Here is a 16775-nt window from a genome sequence, read left to right as displayed (position 1 = left end):
AATAATTAACTGATAAATATATATAATTATATATAAATATATAAATATATAAACATAAATATATATATATATATATATATATATATATATATATATATATATATATATATATATATACTACATAATTGAATATAATAAGTATATACTACTTTATATATTAACTATATAATATATATAAATATATATAATATATATAAACACTAAATTATTAAATATTGATTGATGTAATTATTAAGGTTGAACGCAGGTGACTTTTATTTTGAAGCACGGCGGTGTTTTGCGTGCGTTTCAGCGCGCTTCACGGGCACTGCTGCAGTCACACACGCACGCGCTTGGCGGGAGTCACTGAAGTCCACAAACTCTCATCCTTCTTTCGCTTTCAGCTGATATTTTATGAACATTATTTTTCGGCCTGTGGTGAGTTGTCTTAATCAGTGTTTAATGAGAGCTCAGGTAAAGCGCTGTCTAGTATGTTCCCCATCTACCGGCTACTGTTGTATTTTGAATTAGCTGTGCGGCTAATGCTATTCAACATGTTTTGTTGTCAAATTACAATCGAGTTCTGTTTATTTTCATATTAGGTGAATAAAAGCACATGTAAATGTTTGTGTAGGATGTTTATATATGGCTGTTATAACAGTAACAGGTGAAAACGTTTCAGTTTATATTGAGGGAAAGTTGATTTTATATTCGCACATTGGTTCAGTGACAACTTGTGACACGCTCACTATGTTGTTTACCATGGTACTTTGAATATTCGGTCTTAAATCTTATGCAAGTATGACTTCAAAACTACATTAGCACAGTTTATTTGGCTATTATCTACCTATTCATTTACTTCGATAGTCATTGGCAGCTTATATGATTTCCCTATTTAGAATTTACGAATAATTATTTTCTGAAATGATATTATTAAGAAGAAAGCCTGAATGTGTGAATATAAAACCAACTTTTTTTTTTTTGGATTAAGCCAAAAAGAAAATGAATGAATAAATGATGAATGTACATAATATTTTACTACGTATTTTTCAAGGTACAAGCTTTCAGTTTAAAGTGACATTTAAATAGTACATAATTTAATTTTTTTTTAAAAAACTGCTTTTATTATAGCTGAAATAAAACAAATAAGACTTTCTCCAGAAGATAAAATATTATCAGACATACTGTGAAAATTTCCTTGCTCTGTTAGACATAATTTGGGAAATATTTATGTGTAAATAAAATTCACAGGAGGGCGAATAATTTTAACTGTATATCGGTTTGAATAACCGTGATTATAATTATGACAAATAATCATGATTATGAATTTTCTCATAATCGTGCCGCCCTACTTTCTGCGATAGTGTCGCAGGCATGGTATCGGTTGTCAAGAACTACGCCACATTACACAAGGAGAAACGATTGAATCTTGTGTCACAATGCCTATTTGTTGTTTATGAAACCCCACAAGACTCTACGTCAAGGAAACCGTGCTGGAATTGTGTGACAAATTGATGTGATCTGACCGGTGTGTATGTGCAGGTGGTTGGTGTGGTGTGCAGTGATCATGCCGTCCAGTCTGGGCTCCAGCAGTCCAGCAGCAGTCCTTCAGGAGGCTCTGGAAAACTCCAGTCGCTTGATCGACCGTCATCTACAGGAGGATCGCTGTTTCCCAGACCTGTCTGAGCTCCTCAATGTCCCGTCACACAGTAAGTTCATCATAAACTGCGTCTTTTTAATACATAATTAACACTCATGACTGGGTTACCACAAAATCAACACTGACCTTTGTTGATACAGTGTTTAGGTCGCAGATGTAAAGGCTTTTAAATGCCATAATAGCAATACCAAAGTAATAATGATTAGGGATGCTCAGATTCTGTGATCAGATATCGACTTTGGTACCGAATTTTTAAAAGGGATAGTTCACCCAAAAAAGGAAATTGTATTCACTATTTGCTCACCCTTAAGTGGTTTCAAACCTTCTTCTGTTGAACACAAAAGAAGATATTTTGAAAAATGTTGAAAACCTGTAACAATTGACTTCCATGGTAGGAAAAACAAATACTATGGACTTGAATGGTTACAGGTTTGCAGCTTTCTTTGCAATATCTTCTTATGTGTTTAACAGAAGAAAGAAACTCCTGCAGATTTGAAACCAGTAAATGCTAAATCCTCTTCACTCACAAAGTACCTGATATTTAATAATAATAATAGGGTGCACATATCCAAAATGAAGTAATATCGTCTCTGAAAATATTTGATTAAATTAAAGTTAATTGAATAAATCTTTACTAAAATGCAAATCATCTCTGCGAGCAAAAGTGTGATCGGGAAACACAACTGGCAGCATTTTGATGAACGTCTCTTTTTAGAATAAATCTATCAAGTTGTCTCAGAAGTGCGTTTCAAGTGTGCTTCAGATTTATCTCTTAGCTTTTTGTCTCGCATCACATCGCTGACATGCAGGAGGTTTGGATCTGACTGGATCTGATGAAGAAATTGTCTGATTTTCGCTTCGTCTTTATTTGTTGATTGAAAATATCAGTACCTTTTCGTCTTAGTTTTAGTCCGTCAAAAAGCCTTTTATTTAGTCATTTAGTGAAAAAAAATGAACACTGCTGTGCATGCAAAATTACTTTAGTACATTTAAATTGGTGCAGACTCATCTTTGAACTCTTAAGGCCGGCTCACCGTTTTTTATTTAATTAAAAAAAAATTTTTAAATATTTTTTTTCTTTATTTTTTTTCTTTTTATTATATTTTATTATTATTATTATTATTATTATTTTATTTAATTAATTTATTTTTATTTATTTAATTAATTTATTTTTAACTTTTAGATTTTTTTTATTATTATTATTATTATTATTTAATTAATTTATTTTTATTTATTTAATTAATTTATTTTTAACTTTAGATTTTTTTTATAATCCTGAGCGATTGTAGCATGTCATACTGCACGAACATGGCTCCTATGTCACACTGTAAGATCTCAGCAGTCATAAAGTCAGACTGAACGACAATGAAGACTTTCACTAACGCGTATTCTGAAATGACTCCTCACAGCAAACGTAAACAATCTGTTGCGGCAATTTTGCATACAGCAACTCAATAATAAAACCAGGAAGAAAACACAATTTCCCGGCGGCCATTTGAATTGTCGCATGAATCACGTCATCAGATTCTGCACTCCTATTGGTTTTTGTATTGACGCTCATCACAGCTGTTGTCATACTGCAGGAAAGTGTCTGAAATCTTCTGGCACTGCCAGAACTTCATCAGAGGAAAAATCTGATCACAAAGGGCACTAATCAGCTGTCTGTGAACATGTAAAACCAATGATCAAAGATCACACTTTTAGCCTCGGATTTTAACCTCAAACTCAATTCCTGGAGGCCCTTCACAGTTTAGTTCCAGCCCTGCTTCAACACACCAATCTGTAGGTATCAAACAAGTCTAAAGCACTCAATTAGTTTGATCAGGTGTGTTTAATTAGGGTTGAAACTATACAGTGCAGAGCTCTGGCCCTCCAGGAACTGAGTTTGACTCCTGTGTTGTAATCTATCGTGAAGGCAGGATCAACAGTTCACAAACATGACAATCACCGACATCAAATCAACATTTGTTCTTGTTCCAGAAATTTAAAAAGCATCACTTTAGGGCAGACAAGCAAACCACATCTTACTTTGCTGACTGTAGTGTGCTTGTGTTGTTTGTTTTGCAGACATGCCCTCGCTGTCTGGCGTGTCCGACATGGATTATCCTCTGCAGGGTCCCGCGCTGATAAGCGTGCCGAGTCTCCCAGAACTCAGCTCCATCCGCAGGGTTCCTCTGCCTCCAGAGCTCGTGGAGCAGTTCGGTCGTATCCTGAAACACAAAAGCCTGATTAGAGCTGTGTTGAAAAGTCTTTGTGAAATCGATTCTAGGGCTGCAACTAACGATTTTTCTAATAATCGATTAATCTGTCGATTATTTTTCGATTAATCGATGAATTGAGGGAGAAAAAAACATTAATTTCCAAACGTTTATTCAAAAAAGCTCATCCCTGAGCTGTAAAATCTTAATAATAATAATAATAAAATAAAAAACTAAGTAGTTTTGTCCTGTTTTCAATCCAAATATCGAAATATTTTTAAATCAAGATGCATACTAGACACATGAAATAGCAAAAGAAATGATGTCTTGTTTTCTAAAAAAACTACTCAAACTTAAGTAATTGCTTAAAACAAGCTAAATTATTTGTGAATTGGGTAAGAAAATTAATCTTAATGAAATGTAATCTCAAACAGAAGTTTTACCAGTTCACATAAGCATGTAAGTGATCGTGATCTATAACGTGAGATGGTCGTCACCATGGTTACTTGCGGCCGCTCGTTTGCCGCATTCATAAAAGCAGAACATGCAGGATTCAGGACGTAAATTCACCAGTTACTCCCCAAATACATGCAAGTAAGTGACTGGTGAACTTGGAGAAGAGTAGATTCAACTTTATAGTTACTCTCACTATGTGTAAAGCCTGGTTTATACTTCTGCGTCAAGTGATGGGCGTGACCCACGGCGCATGCAACGCGCGTGGCTGTGCCTTTATACTTCTGCGCACTGTCTCTGTTGGTCTGCATTAACACTTCCGAAATGCTAGTTGGCAGTGAGGTGTAAATGTGTCTCTGTGTCGAGTTTCTTCTCTGCTGTTTTGCTTTTCCTGAACACTTCCGGGATGTACAAGTGGCTCAAACTCGCTCATTTTGAGGCAGGAACCGGCGGACGTGCAACAACTTTATCTATGAGGAAAACAAAAATCAAAACTATCCATCCGGAGCTCCTTCACGGGACTCCACACTTGTAAATAATCGCTCCATCGGGGTCGCGCCATTCGCGCAGCTCTCGGTCCCGCCCAGACTCGTCAGCGCTTCCAAGCCGACCAATCAAAGAGCTTGCGCTATACGTCGTTGCGACGTGTAGTTAAATTTTTTGAGAGGTGCACATCAGCGACGCCGACGACCACGGTGAAGGGCTATGCGCCAGCGCCGTAGCATACGCGTGCGTTTGACGCATATGATTAAATGATCACATCAGCAAATTATATTTGAATGGATTATTAGATTTCCTTTTGTGTTTTACAAACTCTAAATGTTTTGTTTTTCTAGTAATTGTGTGTATTTACATGTCTAAAACATAAATTAAGGATTAGGTGGTTAACGCTGCATAATTGTGATAATATAGACGCGTCTTTCTCAGCGGGGTTAAGTTGGTTTTGTTTTCGAAAAAAAACTACTTTTCCGACGACACCTTACTGAGAGCTCTGCCCAGCTCGAGCTCTCTCTGTCTCTGCGCCAGACACCGCGCCAAAGCCCAGTTTGATTTTCTCAGTTGCCGCTCTAAAGGGAAACGAAGCTAACGCTAACTTGTCATGCTTGTCAAGCTGGATAACAAATAAAACACCAGCACCAGGGACTTTACGGTCCTCACTTCAAAACGGAACAAAATTAGGACCCTGCTGTTGAACTCCCTTCCTCCTCACCCCGTCTACGTGGCGCCGAACTCTATCAGTGCGCGAGAGAGACTGTGTTCACTCCGCTTCACGCTGCACTAAAGTGTTTTTTAATAATCAAACGTCTCTGTGTCGCGCAACACTATCAATCGATTATGAAATTCATTGCCAACGCTTTTAGTAATCGATTTTTACCGATTTAATCGATTCAATGCTGCAGCCGTAATCGATTCTGAGATTTTCATAATGCATCTTTATTTCCTCTTTAGTGGATTTTGAGGATGAATTTTACCAGAATATGGTGCTGTATACTTTACAAATATCTGTACGGTATTAGTGAATTACATGTTCATAGTGAACTGTTTACATTAATCTCATTACATAAAAGCCAACCTGCAGGATTCATCTGAACAATCGCTCGTCCTCATGAGCATATGAGTATACAGTTCAAGTGAAACAAAAGTTTCCTATATCGTGATGTACACCTGAAATAAGAAAGCCGTTCATTTATCAAGCTGTTTGCAATGCCTTAATTGCCGCTATAACCAGATATGCAGTGCAATTGCATGATGGGAGTTTTCCCTGAGATCTCCAGAGCTTGGCTCACCATTGATAATGATATCTTCATGTGGAATTATGAGGATGGGTGAGTATGGATGCATTGAATGTCTCAGACGTGTGATGTTCTGTCTGATTAAATTCGTCTGTGTGGGTCTGCAGGAGTGATGTGGCGTATTTTGACGGACTCAGTGAAACCATACTGTCAGTTGGACTAGTCAAACCAAAGCCAGGTTTGTTTTCTTTAATGCACTGTTTATATGTTATATAAATATATATAAATAAATTATATATATATATATATATATATATATATATATATATATATATATATATATATATATATATATATATATATATATATATATATATATATATATATATATATATATATATATATATATATATACATATATATATACATATATATATATATATATATATATATATATATATATATATATATATATATATACATACATATATATACATATATATATACATATATATATACATATATATATATACATATATACATATATATATACATATATACATATATACATATATATATACATATATACATATATATATATATATATATATATATATATATATTTATATATATATATTTATATATATATATATATATATATATATATATATATATATATATTTATATATATATATATATATATATATATATATATATATATTTATATATATATATATATATATATAAATATATATTTATATATATATATATATAAATATATATATATATATATATATATATATATATATATATATATATATATATAAATATATATATATATATATATATATATATATATATATATATATATATATATATATATATATATATATATAATATAACATAATATATATTATATAAATAATAAAACAATTATATTTAATATAATAATTAAAAATTTTCTTATTTTGGTGTTTCTCGTATTATTATAATAAGTGAGTTAAATTAGACGTATTATTATAATTTTTAATGAGCTACTTATTATTTTAATACTAATGTAGCATTTTATTTTGTTATGACATTTAGTAAGTGATTAATTATATATATTATATAATATGTTATTATATATAATATAATTATATATATATATTTGTAAGTGGCTAATATATATTGGCAATATCACACAAGCAGCAGTGCAATTATGGCTGTATATCGGGACTGCTGGGAGGTGTGCATTGGCTCGAGGCTGCAGGCTGAGTGTCTTAGTCTCCCACCAGTGCTGATATATAGCCATATTGCACTGCTACAAGTGTGATATTGTGTTTATTCAACAGTTTGACAGCACAGTTGTTTATATAAAAAAGAAAAACAAACAGTGTCAAAAAGCCTTTTGTATGAGGAACTACTTTCTTCCGCCCCTCATTCACATCTGCAGCTGGTGTTAGAACAGCAGAAATTGTTGCTACTTCACCAATGTCACCATAAAGCTAGCATTTAAATGATTCTCTAGCATAATGTCTAAAATGCCATCAGTCTGCAGAGATTTCCTAGTATTTCTCTATTGCAATTGGGAGATCACAGTAGTTAACCCCGATAAGGCCAAAGCAAACACTACCAGATGATTATGGTATAAATACAGCACTACAATAGACAAAAGAGAGGGATCGACTTACAATGTCGCTTGCCTGTTCTGTAAATATTTGTTCAGCTGTAGTATGAAAGGTACGCTGACAAAATGCCGCCATTTGTTGCCATCTTGTGGCAGACCATGAGCTGTCTTTGCTCTGCTCAGTATGACATGCTGATGGCCGTGTACGCGCTAAATCTCCAAAATTGTAAATATTTAAAAAGGCGCTGTCCTTATAAATGAACTGCATAGTTGCAATCTAAACAACTGCATTCTCAACTAAAAAGCCTCAAAAGTAGTATGTTTTATTAGTATGCTATTTTGTATGTAACATGTATCGTTTGTTCCAACAAAAGCCTACATAAGTAAACGTTGAACCAACATGTTTAATCGTTGTTTCAGGTATTTTTCAGCCACACATTCACTTTCTGCTAGTGTTGGCCACACCGGTGGATGTGGTGATCCTGGGTTTGAGTTTCCCAAAAGTGCAAACAGGTGAGAATCATGTTTATATATCGACCAATCAGCATTAAGCTATGTATGTTTGTGTGTGTCGATGTTACCATTAGCGCACGTCTATCAACGTTACCATTAGCGCACGTCTATCGATGTTACTATTAGCGCACTTCTATCGATGTTACTATTAGCGCACGTCTATCGATGTTACTATTAGCGCACGTCTATCGATGTTATTATTAGCGCACGTCTATCGATGTTACCATTAGCGCACGTCTATCAATGATACCATTAGCGCACGTCTATCGACGTTACCTTTAGCGCAAGTCTATCGACGTTACCTTTAGCGAACGTCTATCGACGTTACCTTTAGCGCACGTCTATCGACGTTACATTTAGCGCACGTCTATCGACGTTACCTTTAGCGCACGTCTATCGACGTTACCTTTAGCGCACGTCTATCGATGTTACCTTTAGCGCACGTCTATCACCATTAGCGCACATCTATCGATGCTACCATTAGCGCACGTCTATCGATGTTACCTTTAACGCACGTCTATCGATGTTACCTTTAACGTACGTCTATCGATGTTAACTTTAGTGCACGTCTATAGATGTTACCTTTGGCGCACGTTTATCGATGTTACCTTTGTCGCACGTCTATCGACGTTACCTTTAGCGCACGTCTATCAACGTTACCTTTAGCGCACGTCTATCGACGTTACATTTACCGCACGTCTATCGACGTTACATTTAGCGCACGTCTGGCGATGTTACCATTAGCTCACGCGTGTCGACCCTACCATTAGGTCATGCGTGTCGACGTTACTATTAGCATTAGCTTATGTATGTGTTGATGTTCTTGCAGGTCTGAATGACAGTACGTGTGGAGCGATGCAGCTGCTGCCAGACCCGCTGTACACCATCCCCACAGATAACACATACCTGCTGGCCATCACCTCCACAGACACGGGCCGCATCTTCATGGCCGGTAAAGATGGCTGTCTGTACGAGGTGGCGTATCAGGCTGAGGCCGGCTGGTTTAGTCATCGCTGCCGGAAGATCAACCACTCCAAGAGCAGCCTGTCCTTCCTTATCCCGTCTCTGCTGCAGTTCTCATTCTCTGAGGACGGTGAGAGGTCCACTCGTTCAGAATGCTGTTTCAATGGAGAAATTAAGGAACAAATCAGCATGCCTCATTACATGGAAAAATAAAACGTGCAATTTAACTTCGAATAAGGGGCGGGGCTTTATATTAGCATGTTGATGCATTTCCTACTGAAATGGAATATGGAGTAGGGAGTGGGGCTTTATTTCAGTATACTGATGCGTTTCCAATTAAAATTAAATATTGAGTTGTGGGTGGGGCTTTATTTCAGTATACTGATAGATTTCCAATTAAAATTAAATATTAAGTTGTGGGTGGGGCTTAATTTCAGTATACTGATACGTTTCCAATTAAAATTAAACATTGAGTTGTGGGTGGGGCTTTATTTCAGTATACTGATGCGTTTCCAATTGAAACTGAATATTGAGTAGGGGGTGGGGCTTTATTTCAGTATACTGATGCATTTTTAACTGAATATTGAGTAGGAGGCGTGGATTTATTTCAGTGTGTTGTAATTCCAATTGAAACGGAACATTGAGTAGGGGTGGGACTTTATTTGAGTTTGTTGATGTACTTCCAACTAAAACTGAATATTGAGTAGGGGCGGGACTTTATTTTAATATATGGATGTACTTCCAACTGAAATGGAATATAAAATAAGGGGCGGGGCTTTATTTCAGTGTAATGTGTTTCTAACTGAAACTGAATATTGAGTAGGGGGCGGAGCTTTATTTCAGTATACTGATGTACTTCCCACTGAATATTGAGTGGGGGGGTAGGGTTTTATTTTAGTATGCTGATGTACTTACAACTGAAATGGAATATTGAGTAGGGGGTGGGGCTTTATTTGATTATGCTGATGTACTTCCAACTGAAATGGAATATTGAGTAGGGGGTGGGGCTTTATTTGAGTGCTGATGTACTTCCAACTGAATTGTAATGTTAAGTAGGGGGTGGTGCTTTATTTGAGTATGCTGAATATATATATGAATGTGTTATATGAAGTGTCCAACATTTGATTAATAGAGTGAGTTATAGATTTCCATGATGCTATACGCTTGTTCTGTGTCACAGAAATCATACTTTGTTTATCTGAAAGTTTGTCCTTTTATTTGATGTTTCTCTTTTTTTCTTTTGTAGATCCTGTCGTCCAAATTGCTGTTGACAATTCACGCAACATTTTATACACGCGCTCAGAGAAGGGAGTTCTGCAGGTGTGTGTCTGCATATTGAATCTCATCCAGCAGTGTTATAGGGATGTTCATATGTGTGGTGTTTTCTGCTGTGTGTCAGGTGTATGATCTGGGTGCTGATGGGCAGGGAATGAGTCGAGTGGCTGCCATTTCTCAGAGCTCCATCGTCTCTGCTGCAGGAAACATTGCCAGGTACAGCTTCACCTCTGCTTTCTGTACACACACACACACTTATAGAAACATTTCAGATGAATGAAAAAGACTGTCAGTTTTTTTATCGTCAAACTCATTCAATTATGGATTATTTAACATTAAAAGTATGAAAATTCATGAAGGCATAAAAATCATAAATACCGTTTTGTTTTATAAATGTAATAAATGTTAAAGCATTTTATTATTACGTATTAGTTGTATTATTAGTGTAATAAAATATGCATTTTAAATTAAAAACAAAATCTAATCACATAGTCATTCAGGGTACCATGAATTTATTATCATAATTATAACATTATTATTATTATTATTATATAATTAAGTATGATGCATTTAAAAAAAAAATGTAATGTGTCTTTGCCTCTTTTTTTTTTCTCCCAGGACAATTGATCGCTCTGTGTTTAAGCCTATCGTTCAGATCGCAGTGATCGACCGCTCGGAGTCTTCAGACTGTCAGCTGCTGGCCGTCACTCATGCTGGTACAAACACTTCATTCCTTCATTAATAGACAGTATAATTAATGGTTGATATGCATTTTTAGTCAACATTATTAGGCCCCCCCCATATATTTTAACAGAGAGAATATTTTTTCATAATAGTTTTACTAACACGTTTCTTTTTTTTTTTATGATTACATTTCTGTTTTCTTTTTCTTCAATAATTTCATTAACATTTTACCTCCTTTTAACATCCCCTTATCCCTCCCCTCCCCTACAGTGGCATTGCTGTCATTGAGTATTGCTATCATAGACCCAGTAAACACAAATGCGTATTAAACTCCATGGGAACAGTAACAATACAAAAAAACATAAATAAATAAATAAAATAAATAAATAAATAATTCCATTTTTGGTGTGCGTCTCACAACAATGACCTTATTCCTTCTCCAAAAATGCCAAGTAATTTCCCCATCTTCTCTGTTAAACATCCAATTTATCTATGTCATTTCTTCATATGCTGCCACCTTCCCCAGTTCTGTAACCCATTCTTGAAATGATGCTGGACCTACTGAACGCCATACCCTCATAATAATTTGTCTTCCAATCATAATACTTATTTGAATCCATTCACACATCTTCACACCAGGTCCCAATACAAACAGGTCTCCTAATATACTAGCACAACTAGTTTTTACTAGCACATTTCTAATAACTGATTTATGTTCTCTTTGCCATGATGACAGCACATAATATTGGACTAGATATTCTTCAAGACAGTAATATTCAGCTTAAAGTGACATTTAAAGTATTCACTAGTGTAATTAGGGTAAAGTTAGGGTAATTAGGCAAGTCATTGTATAACAGTGGTTTGTTTTGGAGACAATCCAACACTAATATTGCTCAAGGGGGCTAATAATATTGACCCTAAAATGGGTTTTAAAAAATAAAAACTGGTTTTATTCTAGTTGAAATAAAATGATTAAGATTTTCTCCAGAAGAACAAATATTAGAGGAAATACTGTGAAAAATTGCTTAACATCACTTGGGAAATACTTGGAAAAAAGAAAACAATGTTCACTGGATTGATTCTGTCTTCAACTGTACATACACATGTGTTTCTGTGTGTTGTGCAGGTGTGCGTCTGTACTTCAGCACCATACCGTTTGCGCCACCCAACGCTAAGCATGTGTCGGCTCGACCCAGCATCCTGGCGCTGGTGCACGTGCGTCTGCCGCCAGGCTTCTCTGCGTCCTCCACCCTGCAGAAACCAGCCAAAGTGCACAAGGCTCTGTACAGCAGAGGAGTCTTGCTGATGGCCGTGTCCCAAACGGAGGACAGTGACCTGCTGTGGTGCATCAACCACGACTCCTTCCCCTTCAAAAAACCCCTCATGGAGGCTCAGGTCTGACACTCTCCTTCTAAATGTGTGTCCTCTGGGTTTTTAGTTTGTCTTTAAAAGGGGAGCTATTATGCAAAAATGACTTTTATAAGGTGTTTAAACAGAGTTGTGTCAACAGTGTGTGGATTTAAGCAGCTTCTAATGGTAAAATATTTAATTAATTGTATTGTTTACAATCACACTTGATTAAAACAGTCTGCAGAAACACTTTGATTGACATTCTCCCTTTGTACGTGTCATCAGAGGGGAAAAGCCCCGCCCACTAGTGACCATCTCTTCCTCATTAGCATAGGACGTTAGTCCTGTTTGTGAATCTGCCACTATGCTGACACACAGGCATCTGTAGCTCCGCCCTCTTCTGAAAAGAGCACAATCTCATTTAAATTTAAAGCGACGGTCACCAAAGCACCACAATTAGGATCATCAAAGCCTAAAAGGGTCAGTTTCAGAAAGTTATAAAACATTATTAGTGTGATATTTTGAGCTGAAACTTCACATACACACTCTAGGAACATCAGAGACTTGTTTTACATCTTGCAAAAAGGGGCAGAATAGGTCTGCGCTGATACAACAAGCGTGCTTTCAAGATTAAAAATATGGGAGAAATATAGGAAAATACTTAGTGATAGGATGATAGCAGGAAAAAATGGTAAAGTATGGGAGGATCCTGGCAAAACTGGAGTGTATGAAGTGAACTGGAAGTGTTTATGTATCAACAGTTTTGCGAGATAACGCAAAACATCTTTGCAAGGGAACGCAAAAACTTAAATATATGTATTTTCCTATCTCCACTCCATTCTTTCTCCCGTCCATTTTTTATTTTTCCGCCCATTTTTTTCTCCACCATCACGTCCCTTCCGGGTCTCCATATTAACTAGTCCTATTGACTCAAGAATATCAAAACAAACACAATTTAATAAAAAGTAAATATGTGCAATATGTTAATTATACCACTATGGATGGAAAGGCTTTTACACACACACATCTAATATATAGTCACACACAATCATATAGTAGATTAATTTGTTTAATAATAATACAAATTATTTGACACTGACATCATTTTATCTTTATCTCTTCCTCCAGATGACGGTGAATGTGGACGGCCACTCGTGGGCTCTGTGTTCAATTGAGGACAAGAAATCCCCCAGAATCCTCACTCCTCTGAATAAAGATCTCATTCCGGTCACCGATTCTCCTTTAGTGGTTCAGCAGCACAACGTCCCACCACAGAAGTTTGTCCTCTTGTCTGCTCAGGTATGATTTGGCTTTTTCAGTTGATCTCCAGGAAACAGACACTCATGTGGGAACGGTGGGTGGGGAAAACAAACTCATTTGCATTTAAAGGCCAAGCTACAAAAACTGCTGCAATTCCCTCTGACCCCGACATTGACATTTTCAGCAGGCCGTACTAACTGATCTGATGGGTATTTCGAGCTGAAACTTTACCAACACTTATTGGAGACACTAAAGTCTTATCTTCTTGTAAAAGGGGTAAAGTAGGAGCCCTTTAAATTCTGTGATGGTAAAATCCTGGAGGGACCGACTGATGAAATCCTTCATGTAGTTGTTCTCTTATGGTGTGTTTAACCGCCTGCAGGGGAGCCACATCTTCCACAAGCTGCGTCCCGTGGATCAGTTGCGCCACCTGCTGGTGAGCAGCGCTGGAGGCGAGAGCGAGGAGATTGAGAGGTTCTTCAAGCTGCACAGGGTGAGTCTGATCTTCATGTTCTCAATGCAGAGAGCAGGGTGTCCGCGGGGGATTAAAAAGTCTTTCAGTGCCTTAAAGTCTACATGAACTCAAAGCATTTTTCGTATTGGGATGCAGTTGCTAGAAAAAAAGAATATTAAATGGGCAAACAGTGGCTGTGGCTTTTTCTACTGTGAGCTAATTAAATGTGGTAAAGTAGGCATTTCATTCAGAAAGATGGGGAAAGGGGTTTGGGGAGAGTTATTACAATCTAACAGACAGTACATAATATTCATGTACTGATCATTTGCACTATACTAGTATTCAGCTTAAAGGGTCACGAAACACCAAAACACATGTTTTGAGCTGTTGACAGTGGTATATGTGTCCCACACTGCTAAAAACACTATTAGGACACCTATGTCTCACTAAAGTGTAAATTGGTTGTTTTGCGTTATTTCAAGCAAATTCCTACTTCCAGTTTGAAACTAATTTTTGAAGCTGCGTCACGGTCATGAGATAATAGCGTGTATTCCAGTGTGCAGACTGGACGTCTGTGCCAGAGTGTGTCTTATTATGTCTTACAGTGTGATGCATTAATGCATGAGTAAGGCTTGGTTCAAACCAATCAGCGCGCTCTATTGTGCAACTTCATTAATATTCATTAGTGTCACAGTGTTTAGACAGCAGAGACGCCACGTTGTGTTGGTAAAACAAGCGTGAAGTGTTGCTTTTATAGTTTGCTGCAGTGAAGTTTTGTTTTCATTTTCTCTCTGTGAGAGCGCAGCTGGAGTCACGCGTGGATTAACAGTGTACGCGACGCTCGACAACAATAACTTACGTGTCTAAGGAGGAACATTGTTTACCTGAGAGCTGTTCTCATCTGCAAACGCTGAGATCCGGATTCACTTGTAGTCTCCTCTTAATAAAGACGCGGCTCTAGTTGCTGGTGATTGTGCTGTCTCTACAGATTTGGTAAGTGAGCGACCAGCGCTCTTTGTTTATTCAGTTCGTATTTTATTCGTATCAAACAAACTATTGCACCAGTGTAAACAAGTTAGCACTAACAGTTACAACCAAACTATAACCTCGTGTTGGATTTTGTGACCGGAATAACACACGCGGCTTTCTGACGCTACCTGCCGTGTGCATCTAAGTTTCCGGGAAATGCTGAGGTTTTTTTTCTCTCATTTGCCGTGCGGTATCAAACATTGCATGAAAAATACACACTTAGAGCAGATCCTCGAATCAAATATCTAGTTTGTCGGGAGGGACATGAATGAATTCCCTGAATGAAAGAGCCAAACTGCAGTTAAAGTCCACCATTTAATAATCTGGCAAATAATTCGACAACAGATGTCCATGTAAACACAGTCAGTGTCCGCTGTGGTTGTGTTTTGACTCTGAAATTCAGCGAGCCCAAATAGACACTCCCACATCCAAGCCTCTTTTCTTCCTCCGACACTCCCCCCTAATCAGAGCTGGACACGCCCACTTTTCTGACTTTTTCCAAAGTACAGGTGTGAAAACACCCTGCTGAAACGAGGGGCTTTCATGGCCCTTTAAAAGGGAAACGCCTGATTTTGTTTCTCTTGTGCCCTATCTGCTTTTTTTTTTTTTTTTTGAATCCCTCATACACATGGGTGTACCAGTTATATGCAGCCCTGTTAATAACTGTGTGTGTTCCCTGCACAGGAAGAGCAGGCGTGTGCCACTGCGCTCATCCTGGCCTGCTCCAACGCCACCTGCGATCGAGAGGTGTCTGTGTGGGCAACGAGAGCCTTCTTCAGGTCAGACAACAGAGCGTTTTTACCTGCTGTAGAATCCAGGAGGACTCACGTTTTTACTACTTGAAGATACTCCCACATTCTGCATTTGTGAAAGCATTTTAACTATGTAGCATCTACTGTTAGATTCCTGTGAGGAATTTATTTTATTCAGTTCATTCATAAGCGATGTAGAGAAGAGTTTTTCCAACACCTATTTAAATGTAGTAGTAGTACTAATTAATTTCTAATAACTGATTTCTTTTGTGTTTGTCATGATGACAGTGCATATTATTATACAAGACACTAGTATTCAGCTTAATGTGCGTTCACACCGAAGGCGACGAGAGCATCAAAGGTCTCTCTGGGTCTGTCTGCCTCTAGTTTCGGCATCGAGAGCATCAAAATTTGCTGCATTGATCTCCTATTCATAGGGGCCATTGCAGCATATCAGATCAGTTACATTCCCGCATAAAACATGCGTTCTAGCGCGAAAATGTTGCGCACTTCTTATCAAATTCATTTAACTATGGAAGATCTAGTTACATGTGGTCAATCTTTGCTCCACTTATCCAATTTGTGTCCATATATCTGAAATATCCTGAAGCAGCAACACTGTTTTGTATTGTCGCTTGAGATTCCCGCTTTTAAAGAAAAAAAAAAAAAAAAAAAAAAAAATATATATATATATATATATATATATATATATATATATATATATATATATATATATATATATATATAACATTAATGTACATCAGTAACTCGCCAGTAACTTTTTTAATGTATGTCCCTGTAAGAAAACATTGCAAATAATTGGAAATCAGACGACTGCAATAATCAAACCCTTGGGAATGTGT

The 16775-nt window shown here is 36.8% G+C and overlaps 1 protein-coding gene across 4 annotated transcripts in view; it reads left to right on the top strand.

The window, feature by feature from the left end:
• Positions 1-306: 306 nt before the first annotated feature.
• The window catches only part of nup155 (nucleoporin 155), a 40545-nt gene continuing 24076 nt past the window's right edge, over positions 307-16775 (top strand). For 3 of the 4 annotated variants that reach the window (XR_015500270.1, XR_015500269.1, XM_087269002.1), the window contains exons 1-14: positions 307-417; positions 1522-1688; positions 3707-3844; positions 6020-6116; positions 6191-6261; positions 8053-8145; positions 8975-9238; positions 10355-10428; positions 10508-10599; positions 11002-11099; positions 12194-12462; positions 13546-13716; positions 14060-14170; positions 15845-15939. Coding sequence is in view for 2 of the 4 variants with exons in the window: in XM_087269002.1 (XP_087125128.1) it covers positions 1547-1688; positions 3707-3844; positions 6020-6116; positions 6191-6261; positions 8053-8145; positions 8975-9238; positions 10355-10428; positions 10508-10599; positions 11002-11099; positions 12194-12462; positions 13546-13716; positions 14060-14170; positions 15845-15939 (1715 nt within the window). In the remaining 2 variants the exon portion in view is untranslated. 4 annotated transcript variants of the gene reach the window in all.

The sequence above is a fragment of the Danio rerio genome, chromosome 10 (assembly GCF_052040795.2).
Source record: "Danio rerio strain M-AB ecotype USA chromosome 10, GRCz13ab, whole genome shotgun sequence".
Taxonomy (NCBI): domain Eukaryota; kingdom Metazoa; phylum Chordata; class Actinopteri; order Cypriniformes; family Danionidae; genus Danio; species Danio rerio.
The sequence above is the reverse complement of the archived record's forward strand: the minus strand, read 5'-3'. Positions and strand labels throughout refer to the sequence as shown.